Genomic DNA, 25,281 nt, shown 5'->3' with positions numbered 1-25,281 from the left:
CTGCGTTGTAGCAAGTGGCGAGTGCGCTGCGACGCTGTTGCTGAAATTAATTTGTCGCAGCAATTATTTCCAAGCGAGTTGACTTGAGTCAAATGGAAAGCTGCAGTAAAGGATTACGCGTTTCATAGCGGGCGAGTAGTTGAGTACAGTGGCGTTTGAAAATGAATTGCTTGAAAAAATAAAATGTTTACATTTTTTTTTTCTAAATTATATATAAACATGTTTTTAAAATTTTTTTTTTCTTTTTTCTAAATTCTTGCTAAAAAATTAATATAATAAAAATTAATATATAACAGAAAACAACTGCACAAAAAATTTTTTGAAACTTTTACTAATTATTGCAATTTTTATATTATTTTTTTAATATATATTACCCACAAAATAAAAAAAATCTACATACCTAAAAAAATATTAGGTAAATTATTTAACATTTTTATAAACTCATTTTTTTATTCAAACCTTCATTAATAAAAAAAAAAATTTAATTTAATAACAAAAAAAATAAAAAAAAATTAGATATTAATTTTTTAAAAATTAATTTTATTTTGTTATTTTATTTTGATATTTTTATTAACATTTATTAGCCAAAAATTAAAGTATTTTTTGTTTAATTTTTCATCTTGTGAAAGAAATCTATTAGAACCAAAAAAAATTAAATAAATTATTTGAAATTTAAAAAAATTTGTTTGAGAAATAAATTTTAATAAAATTGAGTTTATAGAAAATTTGTGTCTCAAAATATATGTATATTAAATTTAAAGAATTTTTAAAAATATTTTTTAAACATTTACTGTACACAAATGTATCTTAAGAAAATTTATTTAACAAAAAAAAAAAAAGAAAAAAAAAATTTTCCAACATTTATTATTCATAAAATATTTTGCTAATTTTTTTTTTGTAATTTTTTTGAATATTTATTAACGCAAAATAAATGTTTTTTTGATATTTCGTTTTGTATTAAAAAAAATCCTAAGTATCTCAAAAAAATATTAAATACATTTTTTTAAATTTTTTGCGAATTAGAAATTTTTTATTGATATTTTTTGTACAATAAATAAAATTATTTGTTTTACTGTCTCATATATGTATGCACGTATGTATATTCAAACCTAAAAAAAAAATAATTATGGTTTTCTAAAATATAAATTAAAGAATCACTAAGAATAACTTTTGGTAAAAATAAAAAAAATATATAAACTAATTTCTCAGAAATTGTAAAGTGGTACCAAATATTATCGATAAAAACTAAAAAAATTAATTATATATTTGTTTTCTAAAATGTATGTTATATACTATATATCCATATCGTATTGAAGAAAATACATTTCCAACAATTTCTGCACCCAAAATATCACACTTCCATTATCAAGGGGTTTCAAACCCCTTATACTGTCACCCCTTCAAACCCAGCGGCGCTTATCTCCCAACAATCTGAGCCAACCAAGCGGCAACGTCCATGTCTCATAACTTATTTGCCATAATTTCTCACAAGTTTATGATAAAAAGCCGGCAAACCGGACAGAACAAGAAACAAATTCGACACAGACAAGACGAAGACAACGAAAAAGACAGCAACTTACAACAGCTATAAAAGCGAAGGACATAAACGATACAAAGAAACGCTGTAGCATGACACAAAAACTTATCAAAAACTTGTTTACAATTTCTAACTTGAACTTTTCCGCTTCTCGAATTTTTATTTACAGTTGCATAAGCACCATCAGCAGCAGCAACCTCAGCAGCAGCAGGATATGGACGCCCAAGTGAAGTGCACTCCAGGACACACTACACCAGCGCAAGCTGCAGGATATTGAAGCCAAGCCAAGGAGGAAGTCCGCAATCGCACTTGCAGGATGCTTAAGTGAAAATGTCGGCACGTCCACTTGCGACTCGCTCGCTGTAAGGACATGTAACAGCAAGCGGCAAGGACACTGCACACAAAACTTCGCCGCCGTTTGCTGTAAGATAGTGCACGATAAAAATAAAAACAAACTTGAAATGAATAAATAAAAAAATCATAAACATAAATAATAGTCAACAAATAACATGCAACATACTTGCAACATACTCCGCAAAGACACCATGTAACCAGAAATATTTTTATTATATAACAGCAAGCATAAAATCGAACAAAAGTCAAGTGTTGGCGCACACACAATGACACGTAACTGTAAATATGTGGCATGCAACACACAACAAGCAATAAAGTAGGTAGTGATAAATTGAGCTGAAAGTATCAAGACGCTCATAAAAATTTCAACTGGCGCAAATTTATGGCGCAAGGACTTTGAAGAAAGCGCAAAAACCGTTATTTACTTGCTTTTTAAATTTTCGTCATTTTTTTTTTGTTTTTTCGCCGACGCGCGTCGTCTCGCGTACGTTGCACGTAACCGTGTCGTCTTGTAATTTTTCAACCTCACTGTGCTGCTGTCGCATCCACACGCTGCAACATGCAGCATGCACGTCCTTGCCACATCAAGTGCAAGGTTCGCTCATGCTAGTTTAACGCGCGAAAATTCAACAAATTTCATTTTCCTCTCCACCACTCTCACTCTCTCTCTCTCTCTCTTCGCCTCTCTTTCAGCAGCTGCCACATGAATTTTGAAGCATTTTGCGCGTAGGAGCAACGCGTCTAAGTGGCAGCGACGCGACACAGTTTGCCGCTGATTTTAGGGGTCGCAGCACGTCGCCGGCTATACGAACCCGGAGTGACACACACATACATACAGCAGCAGAGTGCATGATTGTTGTGTAATACCAGCAATTCGCTCGCTCACACACAAACACACACATGCGCACACTTCATTTTATGCGACACGATTTTCATAGTCGCCGCTAAGAGCACGCAAAACAATCGTGCAACAGTGAAAACAACAACAAAAAAAAACGAAAATAAAGTGTATTTTGAATAAAAGTGAAATATTACGAAAAGAAAGTCGAGTCGAAAAAACAACAAAAAAAGAAACTAAAAACGACAATAAACGCGAGTTCAAAACAAACACAATCAAGTAAGAATAAAGTGCAACGTTGCAATCGCATATCGCGTCTCGCGCAACCGACCGTGCACCCTGCCCGCCAGCCAGCCAGCCTGCCACAATGCAAGTTCAAGTTCGGCGTTCTTGAGCTACTTAAGCTACTAGCTATCGCGCATAGTTGCAACGTGCCACATCTTACGCTGTGGTACGTTCGTTCGTGTGGTCGCTCGGTTGGCCATTGATTCTTGTTGTGGTCGCGGCAGCATGAAATCGAAATCGAAATTGAAATTGAAAATGGCAAATACAAAAACAAACACAAACACAAATCGAAATCAAAGGCACAGTCGGTGCAACAGCAGCAATAAAAGTGCACACAATGCCACTGCTGTTGTTGCCGATGTTGTTGGCCAAAAGCGCTATCGTGCTATAAACATGTCACGCAACAGCGGCAGCACGTCGTCAGCCCTGCCACATGGTAGCGCCCGGCAGCGTAGTCGGCATTACTGCGGAGTCCGCGAAGCACACCCAGGATTACTCGTTCATGCAGCACTTTGGCTAGCATTGTTGTTGGCGCTTGGCGTTGGTGTTGAAGGTAAGTGGCTATGCGAGTTTTAATTGAATTTATTTACTGCTACCGTTATTTTGTATGGATGCGGTGCGGTGTTAAGCAGCTAATTTAGTTCGTTGTTATTTTTTAACTTTGTTGTACAATTATTTCCTATGTGGGAGGATATGTTTCTTGAGAACTTCACTAATGTAAATTTATATTTTGTATCTAAAGTTTAAAAAGTTTTAACTCCCTTATTCCAAATTTAGTTTTTATCAATCCACTTATCTTAACTTTATCAAGCCTTTTTATATGTTCGAGCTCAATAAAAAACTTACCGGCAATGTCATGATGTTCAGTTCAGATAAAATATGAGCCAAACCATATCATACTTCAAAATTGTTCAAACGATAATCTCTCTTCGAAACCTCTACGAGAACATGATTTAATAACACAGGTCAACACGATTTTTGGGTCTGACATCTACATGTTAAATTTTAGTTTCTCCTATGACAAAAATAAGGAAACAAAATTTTTTCCGGTTAAAGTTTGCATTCGTAGAAATTAGAGCAATTTTTCGATTTTTAACCAGAAATGACTGATTTTTATATTTTTTCTACTATAGATTATAATTAGAAAACTTTTTTTTAGATACAAGAGTCGTTTTTATTCCAGATGTGTGATAAACAATAATATATAAATGTAAAATAACAAGAAATTACTGTCTAAAAGTGAATATTTTTTGTATTTCTTTTATGCTCATATGAGCTCTCTCGTATTAAACCCCAAATATACTTATCGATGTAGATCAGCCCAAAGCAAACTTAAAGAACTAAAGATTAATATTTAAGTGTTTTTCAATGTCTAGAAACAGAATCAAAGCATGAGAACAGAAACCCAAAAAAAAATATTTTTTTTGTTGACCGGTGTAATCGATACAATTTGAGTCAAACACAAGAACTCATTGGTTCCGTTACATGCACTTTTGGTTAGGTTAGGTTAATTTTTCGATACCAGATGGAGATTAGTTGCTAAGTCCATGACGACTTGGTCTTACCAATGGGGGAGAAATGCACAAGAGACGCTCCATTGTTTTCCTGGTAGGCTCTAGATATTTCCTGACGTCTTCTCGATCTGTCAGCCCCATTCTGCGGACGTGCGTCGCCAACAAGACAGGGACCAGTGACCGCATGACTATTGCAGTTTTGCACCCAGGTAGCTCGTTCCATCGGTTTTTTATTTTCTTTATCATGTTTCTGTCCGGATCGTCGTATGGACAATGCATGAGTTTTCCAATGATGATCCACTAGTTCATTGCCCTCGATGCCTTTGTGGCCTGGTACCCAGTAGAAGTTGCTTGCTTCTGGCAAAACTTTCCATTACTGCCTTGCTACCCAAGATACTTCTGGCAGATATGCGATATGAGGTTACTATCTTTATTGCTACTTGGCTGTCTATATAGATGTTTATTCTAGAATTGACTGCAGTGCTTTAGAGCCAGCTTCGCGGCTTTCGCATTAGTAAAGACCTCAGCTTGAAATATACTGCAGTGGTCCGGCAACTTAAAAGGCTGCCTTATGCCTAACTCTGGTTAGTTTATTCCCGTACCAACTCCATCGTCCATTTTCGAGCCATCCGTCTAGATGTTTAGAGAGTCGTAAAGAATAAACTGCCAAACCATACACTAATTGGCATATGGAAATCAAATTTGACACAAATATAAGAAAAGGTTTTAACAATCTGGGAAAAAAATTTATTGACTCAGTTTAAATAAACCAGTCCGTGTCAAATTTGATCAGATGGTACAGAAAAACCCAGTAATATTTTCGAGTTCCCATAAGCACATACATATATTAAACGCTAATATCCCTTAGAGAGTTGCCACATATTTTTATTATGCATTTGAAAAAAATGATACACAAAACTAAAATGCTTTTCATGGCACTAAAATAAAATATATCTGTTGATCTATATAGTTTTTGAACCAAATAGTTTGTGAATTAATTTAAGATGTTGCCACGCGTCTTCCTTTCACGTTGCATGAAGTAAAAACAACAAATAAAATAAATATTCAATACATATTTCAGCCACAACTTATTTTAAAAGGACATTGTGAAGTCTTGATAGTTCTAAAATTTTATGGGTAGCTTGAAAAAATCAAAAATCTTGGTTGCTGAGTTGCCATGTGAATAATATTTGTTTTAAGCTTTCCAAATCATTAAATATAAACAATTTATATAGAAATTCCATTGTAGCTATTGATAAGCAGAATTTAAAAAACTCCTATTTCCAAAGTGTTGCCATATGTTTTATGAATAATTTATGTTCTTAAAAAATTCGAAAAATATTTTTTGATTGAAGAATTATTGTCTCCAATTTTCTATGTACATAAGTATTAATAATCAAACTGAAATCACATAATTTTTAACATAGGGTTACCACATATTTAAGCAGTAATGAAAAATTTGAAGTTTTGGAGAATGGAGAACTAATGCCTATTAGCCAAGTTTTTATATACAAACTTAAATCAGATAAATTTTTACATAGGGTTGCCACATATTTATACAAAGTGGGAGTAATATTTTGTAAATGAGAAGCTAACGCTTTTAATTGTCTACGTTGGTATTAATGAGTAAACTGAAATCAGTTAATTTTAAGCATGGAGTTGCAACATAATTAAGAAAAAAATAAAAAAATTCAGGTTAATATCCTTTTAGGCTTACAAGCAGGAGTTGAAATGAAATAAAATCTATTAAATTTTTCCAAAGGGTTGCCACATATTTTAAGAAAGTCATTTTTAATTAAATATGGTTACGGCTGCCAAATTTTTTTTTAATTATTGGTAATTTTGAGTTTTTTTTTAAGTAAAACCAAATATATTCAATATATATATTTTTATTTTTATTATATTCGCTAGTAATAGTCTTTATTAAGTAAAGGTAGTAAAATATGTACATATGTATGGTATATAATTTGGGTACACAAATCCCACATATCTCCAAAAATTAGTGATGCATGCGCATAGTTGATAAACTTTACGACTGCCTCTGCCTTTGTTCGCCATCATCAAGAGCACTTTGTCGCATCATTAGCAGGCTATTTTCTCATAATATATTTGTACATATGTAGATGAGCTTTCACAACGAAGAGCACTGATAGCGTCAACTACCTTTTTCCTTTCGTTCAAACGCCAGTCTTTATTATGTCGTTAAAAATACCGACAATCATTTAAACAAAAGGACATAATAAAGTTTGAGATCATATAGAAATCACTAGAATTTATCACTCAATCGACAGCCATACAAAGAGGCAGAAAAAATGCTTGCAACAAAAGGCGCCCACAGTACCTTTGACCCAATTCGCCGGTGTGTGCGCATTCATTCAGCCGCAGCTTGTCTACGTTAATTGGGCCGTTTTGTCAACGGCAGCTGTATGCTGTAGAGATATGCAAAACAATGCCAACACACACACAGAATCATACATATTTACATATTTGAGGCAAATTATTTTGAACAACAATAGCAAATGTAGATAGAAGCCAAAATGTATGCATGCGTTGATGCTGATAAAAACTCATATAAATTCATATGAATGTGTATGTATAAGTTTCTATAAATGTATGTATGTGAGTCTTTATATGTGTATATGTGGTGACCGCTAAACAAAAGCCGAACAGCTTGAGGCAACTTCGACTGCCAAAATCGGGAAAAAAAATCGAAACTGAATTGTAAATAAAGTGGTAGAACACACGTCCGGCGGCGCGGCAAGTCGCAGAAAGAAATGTGTGTAAAGGCCACAACGTCGCAACTTATCGCTGATTGTATCTGACGTGTCGTCGCCGTAGACTTTGTTGTCGTCTGACGCGTTTATTTCTTATTTTTCGGCTGGCGAGCGCACATATTGATGCTTGTATGCTGGTGTTGCAAGCATTCTACATACTACATATGTACATATGTTTAGGCATATATGTAAGTAGTTGCGCGTTGTGTGTGTGGCGTCCCCTGGTGACCTGTCAACGTTTACAAATTTATGGATATTTCTACATTTGGACACACGTTGGAGTCCCGTCGAAGAAATAAGAAAAAATGCCAACAGAAGGGTCCAGGCGCATGTGAGGAAAATACCAACAGTAGCACGCATGAGAAATAAATGTAGTATGTACATAAGTATGTGGCAAGTAGAGGTGTTTCAGTGGCAGTAGAATTCTTATTTTTTATCACTGCTGGGTAATGTGACGATTGGACAGTCAAGCGGCTAAGTAGGCAGGCAGGCGGCTGACATTAGGCAGTTAAAGAAAAAAATATAGAAATATATATGTATATATTGTATATTATACATATATGTATATGTATGTTTACAATAAGTAGCCCCGTCATTTAATATTTGTTCCTAGACTGCTGCTTACTGCACTGAGGCAAATGTTGCATGTATGCTTATACCACACATGTGTATGTTTAATATGAAAAAGTCACAGAATTGTATTGGAGGTGCCATATGTCGAATTGCTAATATGAATAATTCACTCATAGAAAGGTAGGAGAGGACACCAAAAGGCAGTCAAATAAAAGTAGAGGGCAAAGAGACGATAGGCGCTAAGTAATGGTAGTAAGGCTGTCGCAAGGTTGGGAGGGTAGCTAGAAACAAGCCAAACAAGCAAAGAGACAACCAAAAACAATAACAACTAAACATACATATATACATATATTCCAAAATAATAAGTTCACATATACATAAGTATATAAACATATATATTTGTACATGTTTCTAGCGGCATCAATAAGCAGAAGACCACTCAAGCGCTATTTACTAAAGGCTACGCGTAATTCCATAGTCTGGCATAGCGCTGGAATGCTCGTGTGAACATATTGCATTTTGATAAACGTCATTTACATTTATATCCACTTATATACCATATTTTGTCTTTTATCTAAGTTGCTAAGTGCTCTTCATATCCATAAAATACTTTATTGAACCAAGGAAAAAAGGAAAAAAAGAAGCAGTAAAACTATCTTATAAATATCTACATACATACATATACATACATACATATATCGTCACTTAAAATGCAATATAACATAACATCACTTTTCATAAATTTACAGGCGAAGGAAAAACGATTTAAAAGAAACCACTCAAATTGAAACAAAATTTGTTTTGGTTATAAAATGGTTATATATTGGTTATACCTGAGAGCGAAATATTGAAAAATAACGATATTACATATATAGTATGTTATGGTGAATCGTATATATTAAGAAGGCTATAGAGGTTTTGAAAGTGCCATTATAAATTTATTAATTTCTAGAGGCATATTGGGATGCTCAAGGAGAGTATATTCGCTCAGCCTTCAAAAAATTACCGTATGGCAGTTTCTTTTTCGAAAAATATTGTATTGTTAAGATTCCATTTAAGTTTTGCAGTTATCTTTCCGTGAGAACTGAACTCAATTATTTCAGATCTACACACTGTAATCATTATTCAAAATCAAACTAAATTTTCAAAGTATTGAATCTCTATATTCGTCCGATGTTTTTGTTTTTTTAATTTGAATGCTCATTTAAGAAAAACGTATAAAATAAGATCGTTCAAAATATTGCCGATCTAGCGCTACAACAATTAGCCATCTCTCTGCTAATTTTTGATTTCTATCACAAAAGAATAGCGTCGACGGTACGACCAAGAATAAAACAAGCTTTTGATAACCTATACTGATATGAACCATAATTCAGTGAGAGCGTCCTGTATCGACCGGAACAAATAGTAGTCAGAAGCGGCAAACTCTGGTCTAGAAGGCAAGTGAGACAGTACTTTCCAGTCGCTATTTTCCAAATAGTTTTCAATCGTCCCGGCAACATGAGGCCGAGCCTTGTCATGCTGATAAATTCTTTCTTCGTATCTAGTTGCAAATTCGGTTCATTTTTCTACAGCCGCTCTGTTCAATTTGTTGAGCTGTTGTTGGCAACGTTCTCACGGCACGGATGGAATTTGACCAACCTGGCTATATAAGTTTTTGCATTTACATAGAGTTGTCAATGAATCCATTTTTCATCGCCGTTTACAATCTTAAGCGTAATCGATATTAATCGCTTTTTTCATATACGTAAGGCACTCAAATTCCTTGCTTTTGAAACCATCAAGCTGCTGTTAAATGTTTAAAGATGGCCGGTTGAGTAATTCGCCAGATTTTGTGAGTTTTTCTTGTGTTTTGCAAACATCTTCTTTAGCCATTCAGAACGTTCTTCGTCTCCCAACTCAAAATCACCATTTCTTAATCGTATAATCCACTTTCAGAACATTCGCTTACTTTTGCACAATTTGGGATACATAACGGGGTTTTCAATAAGAGCGCTACAAAAGTTTTTAAATAAAACAAAAACGGTTTAACCACGGGCACTCTCGCAGAAGTGCAGACAGTAAAGCGATTTTTCGACGCTAATTTCAGAGTCGACATTCGTACGAAGTTCATCAATCGTCGCTGGCTTGTTTCATTGATCATAGACTTGACACAGGAAATAGTCTATTAGCGTTAAATCGCACGGCTGAGGCGGCCAATTGACTGGGCCATTTCTTGTGATAACACGTTCACCAAACTTGGTTTTCAATAAATCGATTGTATCATTCGCTGTGTGGTTTGTGGCACCGTTCTGTTGATCTTGATCATCAGGAAAGAAATACGCCCCAATGACGCTGCCAACCCATAAACCACACCAAACCGTAATTTTTTCGGGACGTAATGGTGACTCATAGAGTACGTGTGGTTTGCTGCCTGACCAATAACGCATATTTTGCTTATTGACAAAGCCATTCAGTCAGAAATTAGCTCATCGCTGAAGATGATGTTTCGATGTAAATCCGGATCATTTTCAAGTTCTTGCTCGTCCCAATTCACGAGCATACGATTCTGGTGGTCAAGCGGCTTCAGTTCTTGTGCCAATTTGATCTTGTAAGAATGTAGGCCAAAATCTTTTCACAAAATTCGCCCCAACGACGCCACAAAGATGTGCAACGGTTGAGAACGACGTGTGAGAGACTGATTTGGGTCTTCCTCAATTGATGCGCTAGCGGCAGCAATATTCTCTACACTACGGGCACTTCTTTGTCTGACCAGCACGGGATCATTTTGTACTGTGTCTGTGGATTAAAATTGTTCCACTAGACGCTTAATTGTTGATTGAAAGGCCGATTATGACGACCATAAATTAGCTCTCTCTTAAAGCTGGGGCCAATGACTCCGAATTTCGGTAGTAAATTTTAATAATTTCGACTCGTTGTTGGATCGTATATCTTTCCAATGATGAAATGGCAAATCTTACTGAAAATAAATGTCAAAAGAGCGGAAAATTATCTATTTTTGTTGTTCTTTATTGAAAAAAATTATATTTTCCACTATCTCATATATTAAGCTATCGATCACTTAACTTATAAGTTTTGAGTACAGAATATAGATAAAATAATACTTTAAAAAAGTAAAAAAAAAAAGTCTTTTCTTGTGAAACTATTTTATTTTCTAGCGCTAGCTAATAACTGTAATATCTGTTGATTTCTAAGTAATTGTAAAAGTTAGAAAATTTCATAATCAATAATATTTCATATAATTTATTATAATAAAAAATAAAATAAAATGTATTATAATGAAATAAAATGTAACAAATGTAGCAAAAAAATTAGTGAATAAAAATATAAATCACTTTTTTAAACCTGCAACACTACAATGCAACACATTAGTCACACAACCAACTAACTGCAACACATAATAATTCAGTTTTAAGTTTTAATTAAATAAAAATGACTGCTTAAGCAACTTCAACTGCAAATCCACTTATTTTCATACAACAAATTAAGTTTTCGCCCAAATTTAATGCACAAAATGGCGAAGAGTTTAACTTGTGAAACTTTTTCGTGCAACAAAACGTGAGACAGCCAGTAAATTTAACTTAAGAACTTTTGCAGCTTAATGCGTTAATAGGCGACAAAATACTTTCGAAACTGCAGACGGCAGCTGGCTGGAAGCAGGCAACATACCTTCAAACATACACGCACACACATGTGCATATGGCAACATATGTGAGGCACACAAGCGGCTAGCGAAGCGCATGCAGAATTATATTTAAATATACCAGGTTTATAAGCAAAACATATGCACCCACACATACTAAATAGACGGAAAAGTACTATATTTCATGGAAAACTCTTATTCGCACACACACACGCACACTTATTTACATTTAAACACATATGTTGAAGTATAAATTTCCATTTGTGCAACGAAAGCGCCAAAGTCAACGGAAAAAGCACCTCCAACTGAGATAAAAAAATAAAAAGCAACAACAAATTTACTAAAAAGTAGAAAACTACTTCACAAAAATACATAAAACAACAACAATTTTACACACTTTAGTGCACTTCTGTGCCAACTAAAAACTGAAAAAGCAGCGCTTGTATTTGTTGTTAGTCCACAAAAAGTGCTAAAAATACGCTTTATAAATAAAAGAAAATAAAACACACTTTTGAAAGCACTGTCATATGTGTGCATGGCGAAATAACTTATTCTGGCAGTCAGACGTAATTCAGACGATCAAAAAAATTACGTGTTGCAGCATAAAAATTGCACTGAAAATGAAGTTGTAAAAGTATAAAGTATTATAAATGCGCATACTTGTACCTGTATACATATGTGTGTGTGGGTGTGTGCATGCCGAAATATAGTAAGCAGCTCCCACAATAGTAACAACTAATAAAAGTGTCTGGCTGGCTGGCTGCAAGTTAAACGAAAGAGCTCTAGAGTAAAATTTATAACGGTGTTGCCGAAAAATGCAACCAAGTACTTGAAGGAAAATACTCACACGCACAGGCAAAAACATAAATTCTTATTTAGTATAACTATTTTTTGGGGAATAGGTGTACCCAGTGAGCAGTTGGAGGAGTGTTGGAGTAAGACATACATTTGAGTTGAAGAAAATTATATTAGAGCGAATAAAATTGAAGAACGTTAAATAAAATAAAATTAAATTAAATTGAATTAAATAAAAAAATTAAAATAAATTAAATTTAAAAAATTTAATTAAATTAAATTTAAATAACTATGCAAAACAAATTAAATTAAATTAAAATAAATGAAATTAAAATAAATTAAATTAATTAAAATTAAATTAAATTAAAAGAAATTAAACTAAATTCAAATAATTAAATTAAATCAAATTAATCTGAGTTTAACTAAATTAAATTAAATTAAATAAAGGTATATTTAATTAAACTAAATTTAAGTAATTAAATTAAATCAAATTAATCAAAACCAAATTAAGTTAAATTAAATTAAATTAAATTAAATTAAATTAAATTAAATTAAATTAAATTAAATTAAATTAAATGAAAAATATGAAATAAAAACAAAATATTATAAATTTAAAAAAGCAATAAAAATTAGGTAAAACAAACCAAAATAAAGTAAAACAAAACATAAAAAAAAATTATAAAACAAAAAGTATATAAAAATAAATTAATTAAATAAACAAAAACAAAAAATAAAATAAAATTAATTGAAATGAATTAATTCAAAAATATGTAATGAAATAAACAAGAAAAAAAACGGTTGCACCAAAGCTACAAAACCTTTCACAAACAAAGAAGATTTTACAACAAAAACTCGTTTTTAACCGGTCAGTTCATATAACAGCTAAGTATATGCTATAAAGAACCTTTCTGAACAATTTCTTCAAAGATTGTATTGTTATTTGGATAGATGATCCATGCCAAGTTTCTTGAAGTAATTTGGCCAAATGAAAAACCTCACCATACAAGGACTGAATTTGGATCGATCATTTTGTATGGCGACTTTAGGCTAAGGTGATCCGATCTCAGTACTTTTTTTGGAACTTACACCATTGTTTAACGTAATAATCCATGCCAAATTTCGAAAATATATCTCATCAAATGAAAAAGTTTGATGTACAAAGACATGATTCCGATCGTTCTGTTAGTATGGCAGCTATATGCTATAATGATCAAATCTTATCAATTTCTTCGGAGATTGCCATATTGCATTAGACAATAATTAATGCCAAATTTCGGGAATATATTTCGTTAAATAAAGAAGTTGTCCATACAAGGACTGAATTTGAATCGATCAGTTTGTATGACAGCTATATGCTATAATGATCCAACCTCATCAATTTTTTCGAAGAATACAGTATCGCTTTAGATAATAATCCATGCCAAATGTTGTGAAGATATCGCGTTAAATAAAAAAGTTTGTCATATAAACACTTTATTCCGATAGTTTACTTTGTATGACAGCTATACGGTATAGTGATCCGATATTGGACGATTCGACAAATGAGCGACTTTTCGAAGAGAAAAGAATATGTGCACAATTTGAGATCGATATCTTAAAACGGACAAAAGGATGGACCTGGTAACATCAACTCAGCTGGCCACTCGCCCCATATATACGTATTTTATGGGGCCTCCGACGTTCCTTCTGGGAGTTACAAATTTCATGGTAAAATTAGTATATTCTGTTGAGAATATAGTTAAAACTTTGAGAGCTGCCTCTCATGAGAAAGCTAGTCTGACTTTCTACAACAAGGTTGGAGTTAAAGTTGAGTCTTTTTAAGCTTCTGAAGGCGTTTCATAAATTATCTAAAACTCTTAGGAGGCTACAAAGTGCCTCCTGGCGATCCACTCAAAATGTTTATGGTGCATAAATATTCACTAAAAAGTGAGTTAAATTCTGCATTTGCATGTGTGACTATTCCAAAGGCGACCAAATTACCAAGTCTGACACTCCGATGCTATTAAAGTGGCAGCAGTTACGAGCGCCCGCCGCTGACAACAGCAATGAGCGGACGCACCAGACGAAGGAAGGCAATATGTGCAAGAGCAACTTTTGATAATTCAACTATCTACACAGAGAATTCTAGACATTTGTGTGGCTGTGCGTGTGCGGGTCCAAACTATTTGCTAGTCATAAGTTTTCATTTATGCAATAATATATGCAACATACATTCTTATGTTTGTGTGTGTGTTGGTGCAAAAATATTTATGTGCCGCAAAGAAGGTTAAGAGTTGAAGAGGCGAGAGCGCTTGAGTAGCATAAATTTGTTGCCGCTGCTTGTTGTTCTTATTAGTGTTGGGTGGACTAGCAAAAAGGGACTGCCGTGGCTGGTTGTTGGAGTGGCATGTTGCAAAGACACCTTACTCAGTTGTGCTTTTGGGGGCTGAGCGACTCATACATGCAACCACTTAAAGACATACATATGTATGTACATATGTAAATATATTTATAAGCAACAAACTATGGGATCGTCGCAATAAATCAGCACACATGCATAACTTAAATAACTTATGACTTGCAGGACTGTTTTATGCGCCTGAACTTCGACACTGTCTCCGACTACCAATGCTCCCCGGCAGCACTATGAGAGCCAATGCCGCCAATAAAAAAGCGCCTGCCGTTGAAGGCCAGTGGCAGCATATTTTAGCAGGGAGGCAGTCATCCTGTCTAGCCGTGGTTTTCCGTTGCTCCTCACAGTTATTAAAGATGGGGGGTGGAGATGTCGACAACTAGAACTACTTTTGTATTAACAACTATTTTCAAGAAGGAAAATGTGTAGCAAAAAGTTGCCGAAGCATTTCTAGTTGGCGCAAAAAGTTTAAACAAGAAAAACTGCTACAATTCTCATACAAACAGTTAGGTATGTTTGTATGTATTAAGCTGCTGTCGACGCGTGTGGCATGGTGGCGGAAATATGTCAGAAACTATAATATATGAGTTGATAATGAAAATTTAGAAGCAGCAGCCAGTTGTCGTATCTGTAGTCGTTTCGGTTTGACAGGCCGGAAATAATGTGGCTCCTGCGCAGCTGGCAATGCTGGCAGCAGCGCCACAAACTAAACAGCCTGTCTGCCGAATTTAGGCTGCTGAACGTTTTTTTTTGCAATTTCTTTGCTTTCATTTCGTTTATTTTATTTTCCTTCGTATAATTTTTGATAATAAAATACTTTTATAAAAGTGAAATTTATTAGTTTCCACACATGAGCGCCTTCTATTAACAACAAAAGATAGTTGAAATTCAAGTACGTTGTAGAAGCTTGAAATGTGGGGTTCTGAGTTAGACATGATAAAAGCAAATTCTCATAAAATGGGCATAAAAAGCTGATGTTAATAGAAAGATAGCGCAGTACGAGTACGTATGTATGTATGAATATATGTGTGAGTATTGGGGGCCTTGAAGTGCTACGAAAAAGGCTGGTAATTGTTATGTACCCATTTTTTCGGGTCGTAAAAAATGCGTATGAAATGCTAGCAAATAACGGTGGCAATAGTTGAGAATGTTTAGTTGGCCGTTAAATAGAAATAATAATACAATGAATAACGGGAAGGGTTAGGCGATAAAAATGGGTATGCAAGAAAGCAATAAACTATTTTTTAGTAGTGAAATAGTATACATAAATAGTGTTGTAATAGTAATATTGGTGCTAAGCAAAAAGTTGTTGGTCAAAATATTTATATTTCAATATTGAAATTTTTTCCAAATTTCAAAACATTTTTTTTTAATTGCAAACTACATTTTAGCTGTTAATAATGCTTAAATTTGAAGTCATATGGTGTATAAAAGCATAAATTGCATTTCTAATGCATTTTATTAGCTTTCATAGCAAAATCCCGAAACAATTCTCAAAAAAAATTTCGGGATTTAAAATTTAAAAGCTGAAATATAATTCCTAATGGGCATTTTATTAGCTTTCGTAACAAAATCCCGAAACAAAGAATTCGGGATCCCGAAAATAAATTAATTTTTATATTATTTTTAATATGTATGTACATATTTTTAATTCTCCTTATAATTTAGAAAAAGTTGTATAAGATGCTTACAAAAATTTAACGCCTACTTAGTGCTCACATCAAAATTTATTATTAATTGTTGTAAATTATTGATTTTTTAATAGTTTTAAAATGCATCGTTGGTTTTATATGAATGTTGCATATAGTCAAATAAACCTACATATACTGTTTGTTTTCATTTTTTTATAAATTGAAATTTCGAACATCACAATTTTTCCAAATTTTTATATGAAAAAAACATGCAAAATATAGCTTTATTATTTAAAAAATTGTTTGAATGCCCATAGAAGCTTATAACTATTTAAATTTGTTAATCCCGAAAAAATCGGGATTGGTAAATTTTGATCCCGAAATTTCGGGATTCAAAAAATTTGGAAAAAACTGCAAATCTTAAAATTTCTTACAATTTACAAAATTTAGTAGTATATTCCAATATGTGTCACATAAAACTTATTTTATCAAAAATAATCGAAAAGGAAAATGAATTAACTTATCCAAATGCATTTTGGTGAACATTTTTAGGGATATGTTATAATCATACTATTTTTATGTGAATGAAAGATCTAATGACTCAAAACCGTAAATTCTGAAAAATCTGGAGTGATCCCGAAATTTCGGGATTATAAAATTTTGAAAAATAGTGCAAATCTTAATTTATTTTATCGAAAAACAATTAAAAACGGAATATAGCTTGAATTTCCTTTTCCAAAGCTATTCTATATTTTTAAAGACATACTTTTTTTAGTGTTAACGAAGATTTTGCTTCCAAACTAGGGGAAAAATAGCACTTTTTGGAAATTTATTTGCATAACTTTGCTTCCAAACTATGAAAAAAGAATTTTTTGGAAGTTGTGAAAATATGTAATAATATAGAATAATTTGGCTTAAAGATCCATAACATTTATTGAAAATTATACCAAAAAGAGCCAACAAAATGTGTGACCAACTCGCAGAATCAATAAACTGGAAATAAATACTGAAATTTCAGATAAATTTAAAGTGGTCCCATAAATTTTTATTTTCTCAGTATCTCATGCGCGGTTTTCTATCGGAATTGCGGCTTTCTCAGAATATCGCTTTCACTCAATAACTCAAAAAGCACGCATTACTCAGCATGGAAACGCCTACTAAAGAATAATACCACGAGTTCCCAGCGAAAATCTTTAAACGAAACCAGACACAAAAATAACAACAACCGTAAGCATATTTCGATAATCGAAGCAAGTGTTAAAAGCTTTAAGTTTCAAATTACTGAAGACACAAATTTATGGCCTTCTCATATATGTATGTACATATGTATGTATGTGGAAAATTTCGATCCTTATCAGGCACTGTAAAGTGGTAATAAAATGTGTTGAAAGCTGAATTATTGTGTGCACGAGAAACAAATCGAAAATCAAATTGAACGAATTTCAAGTTTGTGGCAAGTAAATGCTGAGGGGAAGCAAAGAGTAAGATATGCGCATATAAATGTTAAAATAAAATATAAAAGAGAAAGAAGGCAAAAATTGAATAAAAAGATAGAACTGCATTGCAGCTTTTGCTCGTTGGCTTATCCTTGACTTTGAACTGCTCAATAAGTTATGCAAATAAATTCCCAACAGCTCGCACATGTCCGCCCCATAATGAAATTCTTACTTGCATGAAGACACAGAGACTGCACTGGAACAACTGTCGTCCATTCATTGAGCGAGAGCGAAGCGGCAATTGGTGGACAACGTATCACAGCTGTGTCTTAGGCCATAAGCAGCTGTGAAATTTGCTAGTTTTCGAGTTTCCACAAAACACACGCACACACATGTTTACATATAGTTATGTATATTTAGTAAGACTTGTGACTCCGCTGAGGCGCCTGCTGCGCCACACCATAACTGAAGCAATCAACACACTGCGCGGCACTCCACGCCTTCACAGGCAGTGCTTGTACTAAGTGTAAATATGTTTGTTGCTTGGCTGTTGTCTGTCCACTTGCTGTCTGCTTGATTGACTGACATTTTCATTTTTACGCTCGTTTTAGTTGTAATATGTCTTGAATATGAATTTATTGCACTTGAAATTGCAATTTCAGTTGCGAAATTCGTGCTTGAGGTAGCGCTGAGATTGCACACACGCAGACTGTTTGTTTACATATACATATTGTATGTTGTGTAGGGACTCATATGTTTGTTCGCTTTAAAATGTGACTTCCTGCCTCAGCATGCTGTCCTGCTGACTAACAACTCGTTAAACTGGACGAGCATAACAAATCAGGCATGTAAATGCAATGACAGACACTTGACTACCAACTACCATGGCTTCTACGTGGTAGACATAAGTGTCAACTAGTTAGTCTGTTGAACTTTAGGCACCTGTACACTATAAAATTGTGTATATTAAAAGTACAGAGTTATTTTATTTTACTAAAACTTTCTTAGCTGTATTCAACAGATATTTTGTTAAACGCTTCAACTCAAGATCGTATATACGTTTTTTCTCCTCAAATGCTGAGAATCTGCCATACAACGTGTGTTCTGTAATGTTATTTTATACAGTTCATATTTATCTCACAATTTACTATATTTAAGCGCAAAAAATCAGAATTCTATCGAGGCTTTCCCCCTACACATTTCGTTGTTTGAGGTTTGTAAGCATTTGCGAAGCCTTCTAACTGCAATTCGATATACCAAATAGCTGCTACGTAAGCTGATAAGCTTCTAGTAGCATCTAAAGTTTATTATATTTATCATAATATCATCTACGCTATTTATTACATTATCAATATCATTTTCTGACTGAATTAAAGTGCATTTTATCAGCATATGAGCGCACAAAGCCACAAAGGTTACAAATGCGGTTTTATACATTTATTCACTATATATTTACCGTTAGCTAAAATAAATCCATACACATGTAATACTTTTTCTAACATTGATATTCATGCCTTGCCAATAAAATTTGCGGAATAAAATTAGCCGTCAACATGACGTTTATTGAGGGTTTCAATGACAAATCCGTCTATGAATCCTTTGACTATTTTGCATATATTACGTATATTTTTAACACAACAAACACACACTTTTACAATTTTTTCCAAAAGCTATCAATACTCGTATTTTCCATGTCAATCTTTAACTCTTGACATTATAACTTTTTATCCCCGCATTGAAATGTTTTTTCCTTCCTTTTTTATAGAAACTTGATAAGCTTACATTTCAGTCGCATATTAACCACTCGTACATTAAAAAATGCGCTACCGTCGGTAATACTTATATATACAGGAGTAAATGTAATAAAAAACTATTTGCCACTGAATGTGAGTTTATACAATCCTGTGTAATTTTTTCCATATATGCCACTTCATCACACACTCATATGCTTGATATGACACGCGGCATAAAGAGGATTTACCAACCGGTGTGGCATTGCAATCTGACATGGCAAATATGCAAAAATCATCAAACAGTCAACGAAGTGAAATCGATAGCGTTGCAAAAATGATATTTAAATATGTACTTTTCTTTATAGTGTATATATGTATGTATTATATTATGAACACATAAGCATTAAATATCTGATTTAGATGAGACAAGGTTTGGTATGAAGCATATGGAAATTGCGTTGATTTTACAGTCTTTAAAGGCGCTTTGACAGAATCAGCTGTTTCGGTGACGTCACATTAGCGAGTGTTTAGTATTGTAGGTAGTATTCCGACTGTATTCATAGGAAAAGGTGAAATAAGTTTGCGATTTGAGACAACGAAATCATGAAAATAAAATCGGCCTTATGAAAATCGCAGCATGTGGGTCTTTTCAGGTTAAAGCTCAGAATATTTGTATAGAAGGAAAGCTGAAAAATAATTTATTTTGGTTTGGTTAGATATACATAGGTAGTACTTTTAAGGTTTCTGTTATGATAGATTATATCCATAGAAAGTAAAACTTATATTTTTATATTAAACCTCCGTATCCAAAATTTGTTCTGTAGTAGTAATAAAATCCACAAGGCGGTACTTTCATAATGTAACAAAGAAATGGGTTCGTCAGAAACGCCCATGGAAGTTGAGGTTCACAAGCAACCCTGTTTAACTTATTTAGTCGTGCTTAATTGAATGCATCCTGATGATTTTTCCGAGCTAGTCTTTTCAAGAACTTTGAGTTTATTTTACATTTGACTTCATCAAGACGAAAACTGCATTATGCGGACACATAGGTCTTGTAGAGTCTAATATTTAGAAATCTACCTCAAACAAAGGCGTTCAAGCTTCCTAAGTCAATAGTGAAATATCGCAAGTTTGAGAGTGAGAGGACCTCAAAATTTGGTCTGGCCTTAGACGAAATTTTCTCTAATAATTTCAAGAGCTAGTGATTTAATTTACATCTCACTTCATCAAGACGAAAACTGTATTATGCGGACACATAGGTCTTGCAGAGTCTGATATTTAAAAATCTGCCTCAAGCAAAGGCGTTCAAGCTTCCTCAATCAATAGGGTTTGCTTAAAATCAGGGCAATATCGCAAGCTTCATAGTGAGAGAACCACAAAATATGATCTGCCCTTAGGCAAAATCTTCTATAATCTTTATGATATCCCATAATAAGGGTTAATATTTGATTTAAAAAACTGAGACGTGTTCGTCGAAACTTTTTATCGAAAGAATCTTTGTTAAACCCACTGATTTTGGTTGTAAAGTTGACTAGTTCTGATTGAACTCAAAAAAGTCATATTTTTCCAGAATGTTGATCTCTGTGTTATAATTTAAAGCTCCAAATAATTTGTCATTTGCTCTGGAGATACCTGTTGGCCTGTTCATACAAGTTACGATGTATTAAAATCGAGAAAAGTCAGACAGAAATGGCAGATCAGTCTATTAGTTATAGCCTGAACAGGATTTATTATGTTTGCCACGATGTTTGTAACACCCCAAAAGGAAATGTTGGAGACCCTATATAGTATTTGTACTATTTAAACGACCAGCATGTTGAGTTTCGACCGTGTCATGTTCGTCTGTCTACATATGCACGAAGTAGCCTCTCAATTTTTGAGATATCGATCTGAAAATTTTCACACGTCTTTGTTTGCCAAGAAACTGTTCATTTTTATGAATCGGCCACAACAGATTACTATATTCTATAATTATCATATAAACTGACCGATCAGAATTAAGTTCTTGTATGGAAATTTTTTTGTTTGACAAGATTTCGTCATCAAATTTGACACACGTTATTATGTCAGTCAGAGGTGTAAGGTCAAAAAAAGTACCGAGATCGGATCACTATAGCTTAATGTCACCATAAAAACTGACCAAACCAAACTCAGTTCTTGTATAGGGAACTTTTTTATTTGAAAAGATTTTATACTGAAGACATCGCTACAATGTCCGAAGAAATTGTTAAAATTGGACTACTATATCCTATAGCTGTCATACAAACTGACCAATCAGAATTAAGTTCTAGTACGGAAAAATTCTTCAGTTTTTGAGATATCTTCCCGAAATTTGTCACGATTTAATATCAAGGGCAGCCCTACAATATCCGAAGAAATGGTTTAGATCGGACCACTATAACATATAGTTGCCATACAAACTGATCGCCTAAAATCAAGAAAAATATATTTGTATACACTTTTATGAACATCCTTTTGGCTCACTGGGCAACACAGCACCAGCAAACTCATATAAGTAAGCTGTCAATTTAATAGTTGCAGGTATAGCCACCGCCAACACAGTTGCTACACAACACTATCGTCACCTTTTTATTGCCACACACAAGCACAAATTCTTTGTTGGCTTTTTGAGGCTTTTTGCTGCTGACTACCGATTCCGAAAAAAATAGTTGGGGTAAAGTAAAATTGTGCGCTTCTGTTGTGCGTTGTCTGGCAAATATTTTCGATATTTTCACCAGCAAATACCAACCGAGTTATTTATTTCACTTACGAAAATATGCATATTTATGTGGAAATGAATGCAATCGCCAATTTTATGCGGCAAACAATTTTTGGTTATTTTCAATATAAAACGCAGGGAAAAAATCCGCACACATATGTAAAGTTGTGTATGTGTGTGTGTGGAAAATGTGTGGTGACGCAAAAACAACAAACAGCCTGTCATACTGCACGCCCCAGTTGGCAATATTAAGTATGCAGATGCAACATGCAACATACATACACAAACCTTGTATTTACTTGCTTCATGCCGCTGAGCCCCCTCACTTCCAGCCGCTCATACTCTCACACGCTTCAATTGAGTTGCTGCTGTTGCTGATTTTGGTGATTTTGTTGTTGGTGATGATGATGTACATGGGTGTAAAGCATTTTCGGGTGTTAAGCTGCATGAATGTTTTAATCATTTCACGCTTTGCCGGGTAAATACGCCGTTGCAATGAAACAAAACTGCCGTCGCGTGGGTTTGAGGAAAAAAGTACAGAAAAAATAACCAAACCAAAAATAAAATGGGGTGACAGTTAAAGAGTGTCATAGGCGAACGCTTTAAAAGCGTAACACCGGTAGCAATTTACAGTTATTTTTTCTAATTCTGCTTTACGCTAACTGCCATCGTTAGATTCAGCGAAGCGTGAAATTTGGTGAGCGTGTTACGAACTCTTGTAAAAATAAAAGCGAGAAATAAAAATGAAATAAATTCAAGCGTGGGTGGAGAGCAAGTAGCTATAGCTAAGCCCGGGAGCTTACTTTTATTAGATGCATGAGGGGTTCAACTTTTTCAATTTTTCAATTCATAACAGAAATAGTTACTCTTTCTTACACTGTTCGTACCGTTCTGAAAATAAGCACGTGAGTATACCACCAGATCAAATTTGAGCCGGACTGGCGAAAAACATACGACTTTCACGTATTTTTCTATTAAGGTCTTTAAAATAGATCATTGAGCTAATATAAGCATGCCTAAGCTTTAAAAAATTCTCCCTGTACTTGTTATACCTACGCCTCTGCTGGGATGGTCTTCAATGAATTTTTGTTTTCTCACTAGATTGTTGGTTAGTTTCAACGTCATATACATAAAATCACGTACTCGCGTCAGTAAATGTATGGTTCTTGGCAACTTTGTAGAAGAAGATGAGTCTAGCTTGCTCAAACCCAAAACATTAACTAAAAAATATTGAGTCTGTCCATAAGAGATGCTGAGATCCTCTGATATCTCTCTGCCAACTCTGATGCCAACATAACGTTTTTCGTGCACTGTTTCTTTAAATTTCTCGATGTTATCGTCATTAACAGAGATGGATAAATGACTCCCAAGAGACAAGTTTTCAGTGACTTCACGACTTTCGCCTTTAAACCTCAGCCGAACGTTGAGAAGGTTACACCAATATGGGAAAAAAGTGACATAGACAAATAGGTAAATGGATCAGTCCGGGTCAAATTTGATCAGATTGATGACCAACAGCTCTAAAAAGCCTACATTAGACCAAAAAGCTCTATAAAGCTCTTACAAAGTATTTAATATCCAATATATGTCCTCCTCTTTGCGTTCCACACCAACCCCACTCATCTCACACGCCTCTCCCTTTGGTCCGACCCCGTCGAAACATCACGTTTATTGGGCCTTCTGTTGGATGACGTCGACGACTTAGCTAATCCTTACCATCCTAACAGGCACTAGGTACCCGCTAAAACAACAACAAACAGTCCTTTTGAGTAAGTTTTGAAATTTTAGATATCGGAGAACAGCTTTACTAAACGCCAATGATTTCTAAAATAGATGTTCTAGGGATTGTCTGTTACCTCACTACCACAACGTTCCGACGTCTTCGAAATGAATTAGAAACTGCTGAGGTCAGGCTCTTCAGAAGTAGGCGATCCTAAATAAGACTCGGTAGAAGCATTGCATCTTCTCTAATTGGGATCAGTACATGAGATTGTGATAAAACTGTCTTTGTTCTTCGTAATGGTTTCCTAACTCATTATCATACAATCATGGCAGGACAATGAGTCAGCAAAAAGTGGCAGTTCCTCATATTAAAGCAGCCACGGTATTTACTTTACCTGCCTTAAATCATTGTACGAAAAAACCGTTAATGTTATTAAAGCCTTACCATAGGTCGCTACAACTTTAAGTTGTCACCTTGTGTGCAATACCCGTAACACTATGGTAGACCCGAAAAGTACAAACCACTTTGAAAATAAAGTAATGCAAGTGACAGCTGTCAAAAGGTGGTGCGTTGCACCGTATCGCTATCAAAATCGCCTCGAGTCAAGAGTGTGCCGAAAAACCGGCAAATAAGGCGCTACGCCATTGTTGTTGCTTAAGCGCTGTGTGCATTCGTGCGCGTCGCTGGAAGTGTGTATCCGCGCATGCGCGTTGATAAAGTGACAATGAACGCGCAAAGATACACATTACAAAACGGACACGGACACATACAAGAGTATATTTATGTACATATATGTATATACCGTGGCAAAGTAGTAAATGTAACGGTTGTTGGTTATGGCTCGTTTGTACAACTGTTAAATCACACGTTATGTCAGAATTTATGCGGGCGCTTGTGTGCGACAGACCTTAACACTGATATTGTGCCGTACTGTGCCCATTCTTTGCTTTAATTCAATCGTAAATTTCTAGATGCTGGCCTCAAGATATGCCGTAGCAGTTACGCAGAAACTAAAAATAAAATTTCATTTTTTGGAATTTTTTGTTGCTGCTTTAAAAAGTTTTGGTGGCTCATTCGAATTTCAACAAATCAATCAAATCGCCTTGGCAGCCAGCAATCACTTGCAAACAAGCAACAACAACTGGTACAACATTAAAATTACTTCTCAGCGGCGCTTCAACTACATATTAACTTGTGTATCACCCACAAGTGCTTGCAACAAATCCATCTTGTTCGCATCCGTAGGAAGTTTTCAACAAACAACAATCGCTTGCCAATTGCTGAAATGTGTTGTTGTTGTTTGCAATGCCTTTTCAAACTATTTTGGGCTTCTA

General features: G+C 34.4%; 1 protein-coding gene across 1 annotated transcript in view; it reads left to right on the top strand.

The window, feature by feature from the left end:
- The first annotated feature begins 2,593 nt into the window (after positions 1–2,593).
- Positions 2,594–25,281, top strand: part of LOC126755280 (protein sax-3) — a 236,083-nt gene continuing 213,395 nt past the window's right edge. The window contains exon 1 of the mRNA XM_050467729.1: positions 2,594–3,567. Within this exon, the coding sequence (XP_050323686.1) occupies positions 3,240–3,567 (328 nt within the window). The 5' untranslated portion in view covers positions 2,594–3,239. The remainder of the gene's footprint in view (positions 3,568–25,281) is intronic.

This window comes from Bactrocera neohumeralis, chromosome 4 (genome assembly GCF_024586455.1).
Source record: "Bactrocera neohumeralis isolate Rockhampton chromosome 4, APGP_CSIRO_Bneo_wtdbg2-racon-allhic-juicebox.fasta_v2, whole genome shotgun sequence".
NCBI classification, from domain to species: domain Eukaryota; kingdom Metazoa; phylum Arthropoda; class Insecta; order Diptera; family Tephritidae; genus Bactrocera; species Bactrocera neohumeralis.
This window is presented reverse-complemented; position numbering and strand designations above follow the sequence as displayed.